Genomic DNA, 14170 nt, shown 5'->3' with positions numbered 1-14170 from the left:
GGCCAAGCGGTTAAAGCCGCCTTGGTATGGAAGGCAATGGCTGAAATATAAATATGGGGAGGTCTGAAAGATTGAATATATCACACTCCCACAAACACGCCAAGACCAGCACCATTGTGGTTCACTCTACTGAAGCTTACTGCCTCTGGCCTAAAGGATGAGAATAGTATTTTCCATTTTTTTCCTCTGAATGCAATGCTCAACTAGAGGCAGAGAACCAAAGCAACTTTTACTAGAGGAAGTCCTTACTGTCTCTAATTTCTCATTTGCCTGCTATTGCATGAATAAAAAATGAAGCCATGACTGACAAAAGGGAGACAGAAGTTAAACTATTTTTACATTATTTCTCACGGCACAGTAATCAGAGTATCCTTAGGATCTAATCTGGTATCCTGTCTTATTATCACAGTGCATGTCTGCAGCTCTCACACTACAACCATGCAGAGTGAAAGTTATCTGAGTATATAAGCTCCACTAAGTATATGGCTGTGACTAAATCTGATAAAATTCAAGGCATTATTCTGCATGCCACAGTGCAGTATGTTACTAGAAAAATGAGCATAAGTTCCTATGGCAAGGCAACACAAACTCTGTAAGTTAGCTTTTTATTACACTCTACTAATGTTCTTTGACCCTTAATTCTTGTTTTGAATGTTTAATTCTCAAATTTGATCTATCATGTTTAAATACATATAAAGACAGAAGTCCCCATGAGGAATGTTACAGATACTGTTACAGTGAAATGTAGTAAGGTTATGTGTTTGGTTGGTTGGTTTAAATGTTAGGAGTGATATCAGTGCTGGTCTAACAGTCTGCTATAGATCCTTTAAGTAAAAACAAATCACATTGGACTCTGCCTTTTGACTCCTATGAAAATATCCTATGATGTATGAAATAATCTATGGACAGTTAACTTCTGCATGTATGTCAAACATTGGGGGTTTTTAAAATGAACCTCAATCAGATGGTTTCTTTACCTGCCTTTCAGAAAAGGCGACATCAGATTGACCGAAGCATGATTGGGGAGCCAACGAACTTTGTTCACACGGCTCATGTAGGATCAGGAGACATATTCAGTGGAATGAACTCGGTAAGCATGAGTGGATGAAGAATATTTCATCTTTGAGACAATATGGGGACATGGCTATTGTGACTGAAGCAATTAGTTGAAGGAATGGTTCTCAACTGAGTTATAAGAGTTTCTGTAGAGCTGAAAAACAAACTGATAGTATCTTAATTCCAAGTCTTAACCACTTGCATTCAAGATTATGGAATATCATGTTGAAAATTCCTGCATTTATTGACAACACAAAGCACATTTTTATAAATTGTACAAGGTAGAGTACTTCTTAAATTTATTCCAATAACATGTAGGAAAGAAAATAGAGGTTTGTTTTAAAAAAGAATCATAGAATCACTATGGTTGGAAAATACCTCCAAGATCATTGAGTCCAACCATTAACCCAGCACCATTGTGTTTACCACTAAACCATATTCCCATGTGCCACATCCACATGCCTTTTGAACACTTACACCGCTTCCCTGGGCAGCCTATTCCAATGCCTGACCACCATTTCAGTGAAAAGCTTTTTCCTAATATCCGGTCTAAACCACCTCTGGCACAACTTGAGGCCTTTTCCTCTTGTCCTGTCACTTGTTACTTGGGAGAAGAGATCAATCCTCACCTTGCTACAACCTCCTTTCAGGTAGTTGTAGAGAACAATAAGATCTCCCCTGAGCCTCCTTTTCTCCAGGCTAAACAACCCCAGGTCCCTTCGCTGATCCTTATAAGGCACATGCTCCAGACTCTTCACCAGCTTTGTTGCCCTTCTCTGGACATGCTCCGGTGCCTCAATGTCCTTCTTGTAGTGAGGGGCCCAAAACTTAACACAGGATTCAAGATGCGGCCTCACCAGTGCAAGTTCAGGGGCACAAGCACTGCCCTGGTCCTGCTGGCCACACTATTTCTGATACAAGCCAGGATGCCATTGGCTTTCTTGGACATCTGGGCACACTGCTGGCTCATGTTCAGCCAGCTGTTAACCAACACCCCCAGATCCTTTTCTGACGAGCAGTTTTCCAGACACTCTTCCCCAAGTCTGTAGCGTTGCATGGGGTTGTTGTGACCCAATACATACTAGAATATTTCAGAAAAAAATATTTTTAAAGTATAATTTCTATTAGATTTCCTAAATATCTTTTAAAAATGTTTTTTATATAAAGCTCTGTAACTTTCCTTATGATTCACACAAATATTCATATTGTGTGTACTTACTGAGGTTCTCACTATTTGTGTTGTGAATTAATTCCAGAGCAAGCAACACTGATGTCACAAATGGGGGTTTGTGGCTTCCTGTAGATGATAAGAGTTATAAACATTTTTATATCATTGAAAATGAAAAACAGAGTAAGAATGGTGGGTTACCCTTTGCCAACAGCCATACTCCCACATACTCACTCTCTCCCTCCTCAGAGGGACAGGGGGAGAAAATAGGATGACAAAGCTCATGGGTCAACATAAAGGTGGGGCATCACTTACCAATTACTATCATGGGGAAAACAGATTCAATTAATTTAATTTATAGTCAATTAAAATAGATTCAGATAGTGAGAAACAAAAAGCCAAACATTAAACCAACAATTTTTCTCTCTCCTTTCCCAGGCTCAACTTCACTCCTTCTTGACCTGCCCTGATGAACTTGGCCAGGGGTGTGTGTGTGTGTTACAGTCAGTACATTATGGTTTCTCTCTGCTGCTCCTTCCTTTTTATAGAATCAGAGAATGGTTTGGGTCGGAAGGGACCTTCAGAGATCATCTAGACCAACTCCCCTGCCATGGGCAGGGACATCTTTCATTAGATCAGTGTAGTGGGGAAGGATGCTGAAACTGAAACCATACACTGTTGAAAGCTCAACAACAATATTTATTACCAAGAGGTGGCCAACAAAATGAAAACCCAAGAGAGAGAAGGAGGAGGAAAATAAGCCCTCAGTACGACTCCCCCTCTCACTCAGATGTTGCTTATGAAGTTTTCTTACCACCCCCAGACTGTCTAGAATTACCCATAGCAGAAGCTGCATTCTTGGAGTGTCGGCAGGCTCACAAGATGGCGGGCGTCCCCGCAAAAGGCAACGCTGTCCTTTGATGTGAAGCTTGTGTTCCCCTCCCAGCACGAGCTCTCTGCTTTTTATACAATTAATTTGTGACATCTACCTGGGCAGGTGTGGCCAGCACCGCCCAGCTAGAGGCCTTCAGTCCCTCCCTCCGTTATGCAAGTGGTATCTCTTCTGTGCATGCGGGGGTACTCTGGAATTTCCCCGCGCCTGCATGCTATGCCTCAGGGGGTCTTTCCTAAATGAGTCTGGGGGCTTACTTCATCCTCCTCGTCTTCACTTTCTCCTTCAAATGCCCTTGAAGGGCCATCAGCCAATAGTGAGGTACCAATTAAATATAGTTTATACAAGATGCTCCCTTCAAGGACAAAAGTTCTTGTTTATCAGTGCTTGTTTTCTCATAACTTGGCAGGAAAAGAATAGACTCTCACAGGTGGCTGGACCAACCACAGACCAAAAAATAGCAGCATCTAATTAAGTACAAATACAATCAGGTTGCTCAAAGCCCCATCCAACGTGACCTCAAACATTTCCAACTGTGGGGTATCCACAACTTCTCTGGGCAACATGTTCCAGTGCCTCACTATCCTTATTGTAAATTTTTTTCCCCTATGTTCAACCAAAATCTTTCAGTTTAAGATCATTGTCTCTTGTACTGTCACTACAGGCTGTGGTAAAAACTCCCTCTCCAACTTTCATGCAAACCCCCTTTAAGTACTGAGAGGACACAATAAGTTCTTCCCACAGTCTTCTCTTCTCCAGGCTAAACAACCCCAAGTCTCTCAGCCTTCCATCATAGGAGAGGTGTTCCAGCCCCCTGATCATTGGCCCTCTTCTGGACTTGCTCCAACAGGTCCATGTCTTTCTTGAACTGGAGACCCCAAAGCTGGATACAGTACTCCAGGTGGGTTCTCACAGGAGCAGAGTAGAGGGGAAGTTCTTCTCTGCAGGACTGCTCTCAATCCATTCATTCCCCAGTCTGAACTATTATTGGGGACTGCCCAAAACTTCATGAGATTTGCATGGACCCACTTCTCTAGTCTGTCAAGGTCCCTCTGAATGGCATCCCTTCCCTCCAGCATATCAATTGCACCACTCAGCTTGGTGTCATCTGCAAAATTGCTGAGGACACTATGTCATTAATGAAGATATTAAACAGTACCAGTCCTAATACAGACCCCCGAGGGACACCACTCATTACTGGTTTTAATTTGTATCAGGAATAGTGTGGCCAGCAGGACCAGGGCAGTGATTCTTCCCCTATACTCAGCACAGGCCATACCTCGAACACTGTGTCCAGTTCTGGGCCCCTCAATTTTGGAAGGACACTGAGGTGCTGGAGCATGTCCAAAGAAGGGCAACGAGGCTGGTAAAGGGACTGGAGCACAAGTCCTATGAGGAGCAGCTGAGGGACCTGGGGTTATTCAGTCTGGAGAAAAGGAGGCTCGGGGGAGACCTTATCACTCTCTACAACTACCTGAAAGGAGGTTGTAGCGAGGTGGATATTGGTCTCTTCTGCCAGGCAACTAGCAGTGGGACAAGAGGTCACAGTCTTAAGTTGCGCCAGGGGAGGTTTAGGTTAGGCATTAGGAAGAAGTTCTTTACAGAGTGATTGGGCATTGGAATGGGCTGCCCAAGGAGGTGGTAGAGTCACCATCCCTGGAGGTATTTAAGAAAAGATTGGATGTGGCACTTAGTGCCATGGCCTAGTAAACAAGGTGGTGTTAGATCAAAGGTTGGACTCGATCTCAGAGGTGTTTTCCAACCTAGTTGATTCTGTGATTCTGGATGTGGCTATCCACCCAATTCCTTATGCATCTAATAGTCCATCAAATCCATCTCTTTGCCATTTAGAGACAAGAATGTTGTGGAGGACAGTATCAAACCCCTTACAGAAGTCTGGGTAGATGACATCCATAGCTCTTCCCTTGTCCACTGATGCAGTCACTCCATGGTAGAAGGCCACTAGAGTAGTCAGACATGATTTGCCCTTGGTGAATCCATGTTGGCTGCTGGCTGTCTCCAATTACATTGCTGTCTTTCATATGTTTTGACATAGCTTCCAGGAGGATCTACTCCATGATCTTACCAGGCATAGAGGTGAGGCTGACTGGTCAGTCATTCCCAGGGTCTGCCTTTTTAAAAATGAGTGTGATATTCCCTTTTCTGCAGTCACTGGGGACTTCATTTGACTTCCATGACTTTTCCAATCTGATGAAGAGTGACTTGTCAAATACATCTGCCAGTTCCCTCAGGACAGGACACTGGGTCCCATAGAGTTGTGCATGTTCAGGTTCCTCAGGTGGTCTCATACCAGATTGTTTCCTACGATGGGAGGGACTTCATTCCCGCAGTCCCTGCCTTGAGGTTCAGGGTCTCGAGAGATGTGGGAACAGTGATTGCCCGTGAAAATGGAGGAAAATAAATTGCCAAGTACCATGGCCTTCTCCACGTTGCTTATCACTCCATCTCCTGGCTTATTTATCAGACAGGGGTGGTGTTCACTTTCTTTAGTCTTCCTTTTCTGACCTACGCACCTGTAGGACCCCATCTTATGTTTCTCCACATCCCTTGCCAAATTCAGCTCCAGCTGTGCCTTAGCTTTCCTGATCCCATCCCTACACACCTGAGCAGCATCTCTAGATTCTTCCCAGGATACGTGTTCCTGCTTCTGCTGCCTATGCATTTCCTCCTTGCACTTCAGCTCGACCAGAAGGCCCTTACTCAGCCACGCTGGTCTCCTGCCTTTCTTGCCTGATTTCTTAAGTCTGGGAATCGAGAGCTCTCGTGCTCTAAAAAAAACACCCCTCAAGAGCTGCCAGCTCCCTTCTGCTCCTTTATCATCCCCAGGGTCAGTTTCCCAGGGGGTCCCCTCCACTGGTTCTTGAAAGACCTGAAAGTTCGCTCTCCTAAAATTCAGGCTCTCGGCTTTACTTTTTGCCTGTGAGCAGGATGCTTCCAGTGGTTGAAGTACAAACACTTCATCAACCTCCTCCCTTTGATCAGGCAGCCTATAGTAGACACCAACGACGAGGTTTCCTTTGGTGACTTGGCTTCTAATTTCCACCCATAAGCTCTCAACCTGTTCATCTCTGTGCAGTCAATCCATTCTTTTATATAGAGGGCAAACCCCCCGCCCCTCCTTCCTTACTTGTCACTTCTGAACAGTTTATAGCCATCAATTGCAGCACTCCACTCATCATGTGAGTCATCCAACCAAGTTTCAGTGATAGCGATTAGGTCAGAGATTTCCAGCTGCACAGTGGCTTCCAACTCATCCTGTTTGTTACCAGTGCTGCATGCATTGATATTGTAGTTTAACCCCAGCCGGCAACTAAGTATCACGCAGCCGCTTGCTCACTTGATTCCCCTGGTGGGATGGGGAGGAGAATCAGAGAAAAAAAGATAAACTGCATGGGTTTATTCACGTGAAAGGGGGGATTGATTTTCACTGTTTTCTGGGATGGTCCACTTCTGCTTATAAAAGGTGATGCTATTGTGCGGTGCTACTGCAGACAAATTTAGGTTAGGTATAGGTATATTTAGAAGTACATAATATACAACCTGTTGATTTACCGTCCTCAAAATTTAGGTTTCCAGATTATGATGCACAGCAGAAATGGTATTACAGTCAGAACTAATAATAGTGCTCCTTGTATGCATTCAAGGTTGGTGGAGGCCAATCCACATACAGTTCATCTAGCATTCCTGTGAAGAAAGAAAGAAAAAAGTGTGCTTGGTTGGACAATGCAACCGGCAAAGTTAGTTAAAAAGAAAAAAGGGTTTGAGATTCAAGGGAATCTCAACTTCTACTTTACAAAATACTTTTTACACAGCTGCTGCAGCTTCCCCCACATTTTTGGGGGGATCTTCTCTGATCAGAGGGAGTAAGACTGCTTGTACGATTTTGGCAAGTGCAGCATGTGCAGTCAGGAATGACTCCTACAGGAGTCTGAGAAAGGTGTTCAGAAGTGAAAACCTTGGAAGTAAAAGACATGCCTTTTCCAAAAAAACATATCTTTCGAATCCAGGGCTGACATCCATGATTTCTGACTTTGAGTTACCAGTTCTACAAAATTTAGAACAGCAGGAGTTAAAAACACAATATTGACATAAAATCCCCTGCAACAACAGGTAAACAACAGCTGTCTGCTCAGCTCTTTTTTCTGGACAGACAGGAGAATTAGCAGAGTGTGAACAAGGGATATCTCTCTTTTCTGAATCTGTTACCACCCCATGAATACCCAAGTGAGTGGCTTCTTGTATTGTAGATGTTAAATTTGCACTATTGAATACCACAGCTGTTAGCAGGGCTGTGTTGGCACCCAAGTGCTGCTAATTAAGAGTTAATATTGATTGCTTTTCCAAAATTCTGTTTTGTGCTGCAGCAGGAATTGCCTTATCAGGGAGTACAGGCACTGTACTAAACAGCGGCACTACAGCTCCTCGATTTCTTTTGGGGCTGCAATCAACATTTGAACCAAAAGATCATGCATCACAATCTGGTAGATGTCAGCTTTGACTATTCAGAACATCAAAGCCCAAAATGTTTTCATTGTGATCTTTAATTGCAAAGAGAGCAGTTGACTGCTCGCTTAGGGGCCATAAATTAATTTCAGCAGTTTGACAAATGCTGCTTGTTCCTGTTACTGCAGCGATTTTAGCTCTCTCTCATCCAGGCTTTAATCCCAGCTTCTTGACATTTTGCTCTATTAACCTTGAATGTTGTGGTCCTGTATCTATTAGAAATTGTCCTAGTTACAGGGGTCGGGACCAGTTTATCACTATGTGGGTATGACCAAAACTGTGTATTCTACACCATCTATGTAATTTCTGATGGACTGTTAATAATGGATTGTTTGCAGCAGCTACCTGGGGTACACCTAACACCTCAGGCTACAAGCTGGGTAGGAAAGTGTTTCTTTGTCTTCACACCAATGACTCAGCTGTGATAATTTCCCTCTGGAGAGACATTAACACCTTCACAAGCAGCCTGAGGAGACATCTCTGCTAATGGGCTGCAATGGACTGGCATAATAGGCAGCTGCAACAACCTAGACCATGAAAGATTCCAAAAATATCCCATGACTTACAGAGTTAAATCACCTACTGTGAAACTCCCCACCCTGGGGGAGGTACTGGGCATTCTCATCAGAACCTAAGCATATATAGTCTTGAGGTTTTGGGACTTCTGGTACCACTCGTCATATCCAGAGGAGGACCAGAACTTCAACAGGATTGCGACTGCCACTCTTGACAAGACTGCGATCATTACTTCAACAGAACTGCGACCATCATCCAGACCAACGGGGTTACCTGGACTTAAAACCACCCCAACAACTCTTAGGGGAACAACACAGCAGGGCATAAGGAATCCAGGAGGTTCCTGGAATGTGTTGATAACTTCCTTCTCCAAATGATAGAGGAGCCAATGAGGAGAGGTGCTATCATGGACCTTGTTCTCACTAACAAGCAGGGGCTGGTGGGAAATGTGAAGCTCAAGGGCAGCCTTGGCTGCAGTGACCATGAAATGGTGGAATTCAAGATCCTTAGGACAGCAAGGAGGGTGCACAGTAAGCTCACTACCCTGGACTTGAGGAGAGCAGACTTTGGCTTCTTCAGGGATCTGCTTGGTAAAGTACCATGGGATAAAGCCCTAGAGGAAAGAGGAACCCAAGAAAGCTGGATGATATTCAAGGATCACCTCCTTCAAGCTCAGCAGCGATGCATCCCAAAAAAGCAGAAGTCTGGCAAAAATGCCAGGAGGCCTGTGTGGATGAACAAGGAGCTCCTGGACAAACTCAAACACAAAAAGGAAACCCACAGGGTGTGGAATCAGGGACAGGTAGCCTGGGACGAATACAGAGATATTTTTTGAGCAGCCAGGGATCAGGTTAACAAAGCTAAAGTCCTGATAGAATGAAACCCTGCCAGGGAAGTCAAGGGCAACAAGAAAAGCTTCTATAGGTATGTCAGTGATAAAAGGCAGACTAGGTAAAATGTGGACCCTCTCCAGAAAGAATTGGGAGACCTGGTTACCTGGACCATGGAGAAGGCTGAGGTTTTCAATAACTTTTTTGCCTCGGTCTTTACCGGCATGTGTTTCATCCACATCACCTGAGTTGCAGAAGGCAAAGGTAGGGACTGGGAGAATGAAGAACTGCCTGCTGTAGTAGAATCATAAAATAGAATCATAGAACCATCAAGTTGGAAGAGACCTCCAAGATCATCAAGTCCAACCTCTGACCAAACACCACCATGTCAACTAAACCATAACACTAAGTGCCTCGTCCAGTCGTTTCCTTAAGACTTCCAGGAAGGGTGACTCCATGTTATGGGTTTAGGCTTCTCAGTGAATTTTCCCATTACCATTGTGAAAAATGCTGGCAAACTAAGAAAAAGGTAATTCAAAAAATTTTCCTGCCTGCTGGAGAAAAACTCCCAGAGGTGGATAGCCGACAATTAAGCCACACAATGAAAGTAGCTAATAGCCCTCACATAATAACTGAATCTCTTGGGGGAAGCCCCATCCCCCATTTAGCCATGGGCTGAGGCTACCAGCCCAGAAGAGAGAGGGGAGCTCTTGCATGAAGCCACTGCAGGAGTTAGAGACCTATAAAAGACTGCTGGTGTCACATGAGCTGGCTCCTTGTTCCTTGCCTAGCTTTGGACTAGGAACCGGCACCTCTCCGTCGCTGCCGACTGACCGCAAGCAGCTCCCCACCATACCGTCAGAGTTGGTCCCCGCTCCTTGCTCGCCACATTCCATGAGCAAACCCTGCACAGTTGCTGGCCGGGAGAAACCCCTTTTTTGTGTGTGAGTCGCCGGCGCATGCAACTGAGCCCCCCATCTGCACCTGCTGACGCTTTGAGGCCCTGTACTTGACATATATTTTTTTAGTAAAGAACTGTTATTCCTTTTATCTACATTTTTTTGCCTGAACACCTCTTAATTTTGAATTTACAATAATTTGGAGGAAGGGGTCTTTTTTCTGTTCCAGGAAGGTTTCCTCCTCCCTTGGCAGACATTGTCTTTAAACCAAGACGCTCTACCACCTTCTTGGGCAGACTGTTCCAATAACTGACCACCCTTTCAGTGAAGAAATTCTTCCTAATGTCCAATCTGAACCTCCCTTGGAGCAGCTTGAGGCCATTTCCTCTTGTCCTGTTGCTAGTTGCCTGGGAGAAGATGGCAACCCCCATCTTGCTACAATCTCCTTTCCGGGAGTTGTAGAGAGTGATAAGGTCTCCCTGAGCCTCCTTTTCTCCAGGCTAAACAACCCCAGCTCCCTCAGTCGCTCCTCATATGACTTACATATGAAGATTGAGTGCAAGACCATTTAAGGAACCTGAAGGTGCACAAGTCCATGGGACCTGATGAGATACATCCATGGTTCCTGAAGGAACCAGTGGATAAAGTGGTTAAGTCACCATCCATATTTGAGAAGTTGTGGCAGTTTGCTGAGAACACCAATCTGCGTGTTGTGGTTGACATGCTGGAGGGAAGGGATGCCATCCAGAGGGACCTTGACAGGCCTGAAAAGGGGGCCTGTGCAAACCTCATGAAGTTCAACAAGGCCATGTGCAAGGTCCTACACCTGAGTCATGGCAATCCCAAGCACAAATCCAGGCTGGGTGGAGAATGGATAGAGAACAGCCCCGAGGAGAAGGACTTAGGGGTGTTGATGAATAAGAAACTTGACGTGACCCAACAATGTGCCCTTGCAGCTTAGAAAGCCAACCACATTCTGGTCTGCATTAAAAGAAGTGTGATCAGCAGGTCAAGGGAGGTGATTCTGCCCCTCTACTATGCTCTCATGAGGACCCCATCTGGAGTACTGCATTCAGCACTGGGGCCCTCAATATAGGAGGGATGTGGACCTGTTGGTGCAAGTCCAGAGGAAGGCCACGAAGATGATCAGAGGGCTGAAGCTCCTCTCCTATGAAGACAGACCAGGGTGACATATCTTCCTTGGAGGGATACCTTTCCTTCACACTTGACAGGAGTCACCTCCAGAGGCTGAGGACTCATGTCCCTTTTACAATCACTTTGTCAATGATCCCTTCCCTAGAAAGTGAACCCAGCTGCTTGGCTTCCCTACCTTCTTATTCTTGGCTACTAGCCCCAATATCCCAGCATTGGAGCAGCCAAGTGATAATGTGGATGATGGCTGAAATCTTTTTTCATCCTCTGTAGCTCACTGAGGTATAAGGATCAAGTGGTTGGTTACTTCTTGTTCTGCCTCTTACTCCCCTTCTTGTGATGACCCTGCCTCATCCTCTTTTACTAAACGGGCTGATTTTTGTGTCCATTTCTTCTTGTGTAGAGGGATGACTGATACTGGCACGGGCTGGTCCTCTGGTCCAGCTGCTTTTCCTGTCTTGTGAGTTGGAGTAGCTGCAGCACCTATCGCTTTATCATCAGATCCAGAGACCTTCTCTTCCCCCTGAGGGTACTAAGTAGCATTGAAGAGGCCTGGGCCAGGCCCCAACATGTTGCAATGATTTGTATCTCTCTGGAATCGCCAGGGTGACAGTACACCTTTTCCCAAGTATTTTACTAGTTTTTCAGGATTCTGCACTTGTTCAGGGGTGAAGTTCCAAAACACTGGAGGTGCCCACTGCCCAATGTACTTGCTCATATAATCCTACACATGCTGCCTCTCATAACTATCCAGCCTTGTGACAGATCTCTGGGTTGTTTTCTTAAGTAGTTGTTTAACCTTAAACAAGACCTGTAAGACATTCAGCAACATGCTGGTTCCTAGCAATAGGACTGGTTCCTAGCAAAAGGACCATGCTGATTTCAACACCTCAAGGATATTAAAAATTTTCAAAATTTTCAAATGCTATTGTAATTAGCCTGGCAGTGAAGGGGAATATGTGGGAAAATGTTTCCTCCCTCCATAGGTAAAAGGTATAATTATTAATAGGAAATTAACTCTATCCCAGCCAAATACAGAACAATTGGTATAGAAGCACTTCAGTTGGGCTGTTAACCGCATCACCTTTTTGGAGGCTCAAACCCCAATTCCTTTGCAGCCTTTTTTACATGTTCCCCTGTTGGTTCCCAACACATCAGCAGCCTTTGACTCTTCTCTGTTGCTCAAAACTCCATCCTCTTCCCCTGCTGGGTCTAGTTGAAAGCTGTTCCATATGGGTCCTCCACAGGCTGCAGGGAGTATCTGTTTCAGTGCCAGGAGCACCTCCTCCTTCTCTAACCTTGGTGTTCCCTCTTTTGTTTCTCATCCTTTTTGTTCCTTCCTCTTCTCTCTCCAGTGGTTTTGCCCTTTTTAAAATATGTTTTCACAGAGGCATCACTGACTTTCCTAATGGGCTCAGTTTTGTCCTGCAGTGGGTCTGTTGTGGAGCCTGTATGTGGCATGAGGCAGCCCCCCACCCTGCAGGGGTGACCTCTTCTCACAGAGGCCACCCTTATAGCCTCCATGGCTTCTAAAACCTTGCCACATATACCCAATACACTAAGATAGATATTGAAAGTGACCTTATGAGAATATATTTATTTTGTACTACTTCATATTTTCTGTGAAATGTCAATATATTTTAGGATCAGTAATACACTATCTAAGAAAACAGTGGCATATAGATAATGATGAAAATACTTGACCTTAATAATCCCCTTTAAAAGAAAAAAATGGTTTCTCCATGGTGGATTGTAGCAAAGGGGGAGACAGAGTTCTATGAGGGTTATTAGAATAAAGAACAGAGCTGTAAAGAAAAATAGTCAGTTTTAACGTAGGCAAGTGAGGTAATTTGTAGCTTCCTAGAAACTAGTTTGATATTTTACAGCTTATTGCAATCAGAAAAAAACATTCATAACTCAGTAATCATTAGGGAAGGGCAAAGCTGGGAAATCTGACATGGCAAACAAAGTACCAGGTTTTACCTGAAGCAATATTATGGATTGGAAGTAATTTGTACTAAAATATCTGTAAGCAAATAAAATAGACAAGCATGGTTTAAGCTTGATAAAATTAAATTAAAGCTAAATATCTATTTAATGCAAGATTTTACATTAATATTTAAAACTGTGTAAATTAAAATAATGAATGAGTGGTGATCTCAATAAAATTTTAAAAAGGCATGGCTTTTTGCTTTTTAGATGTTTGTTGCCCTTCCCATGAAAACCTTTCTCATTCTCACATCTGAGCAGCATCATGGGAGGCTTGTGTTGGTTGCCTGAACCTTTACTCTCTCACCTCAGACTTTTTCCCCTACTTGCCCATACCTTTGCCTTGCATAATACTCAACTCATCTCCAGATAGTAGATAATCATTATTATCTCTCTACATGGACTTGTTTTCTTTGACCTCCCCCCTTTCCCTTCCTTCTGCCTCTAGGTGATCTCAATTCAGAACCAAATGCAGTCCAAGGGAGGCTATGGAGGTGGCATATCTGCAAATGTTCATATGCAACTTGTAGACACTCAGGCAGGATAACCTTGGGGAAACCTTTCCAGTAAGTATTACTGTCTGCTTTTTAGGTGCTGGTAGAGTAGTGAGGAAGAACATCTTTTCACATATTGTAATCAGCTCTCTATAAACATCTGCATCCTTATGATGCATGATTTTAAAATGCATTTCTGGGTAGAACACTCAATATCATGTGAGCATGTTGATTTTTATTATGTAATGAACATGACATTAATAATTTAGTTCTAACTGCAATTCTGTTCTTAAGCCTGTTTCATGAGAGTGAACTTAGTTGTATATCAAATTTCAGAAGAATTTTGTGATATAGTTAGGATACCATTTTTGCAGCAGTTCCATTTAATTAAGCAAAATAAGAGTGCCATTAAATATGTTATGGTAGGAAAATAATCACTATCAAAATGTTCAATACTCAGTTTAATGTGTTTTCTGTGTTACAGGCTTATGTGAGTTCCTGTATCTTCTTTCCTCTTTCGCCTTGGTGACTGCTTTGTGTTCATGATGAGAGAAGTGATAGCTCATTTTTCACATCTTGTGATTACTCCAGTGAAAAGTTGCTCTGATGGTGCCATTTATGAGATTGATTGTACTGTGCCTTTCAGTGGC

At 43.8% G+C, this 14170-nt stretch overlaps 1 protein-coding gene across 1 annotated transcript in view; it reads left to right on the top strand.

Annotated features, from left to right (window-relative positions):
* LOC135405094 (CDC42 small effector protein 2-like) overlaps positions 1-13573 on the top strand; it is a 51226-nt gene extending 37653 nt beyond the window's left edge. The window contains exons 2-3 of the mRNA XM_064639807.1: positions 989-1090; positions 13475-13573. Of these exons, the coding sequence (XP_064495877.1) occupies positions 989-1090; positions 13475-13573 (201 nt within the window). The remainder of the gene's footprint in view (positions 1-988; positions 1091-13474) is intronic.
* The last annotated feature ends 597 nt before the right edge of the window (positions 13574-14170 follow it).

This window comes from Pseudopipra pipra, chromosome W, assembly GCF_036250125.1.
Source record: "Pseudopipra pipra isolate bDixPip1 chromosome W, bDixPip1.hap1, whole genome shotgun sequence".
NCBI lineage: Eukaryota > Metazoa > Chordata > Aves > Passeriformes > Pipridae > Pseudopipra > Pseudopipra pipra.
Note: the sequence above shows the minus strand (reverse complement) of the source record. Positions and strands in the feature narration are given on the sequence as shown.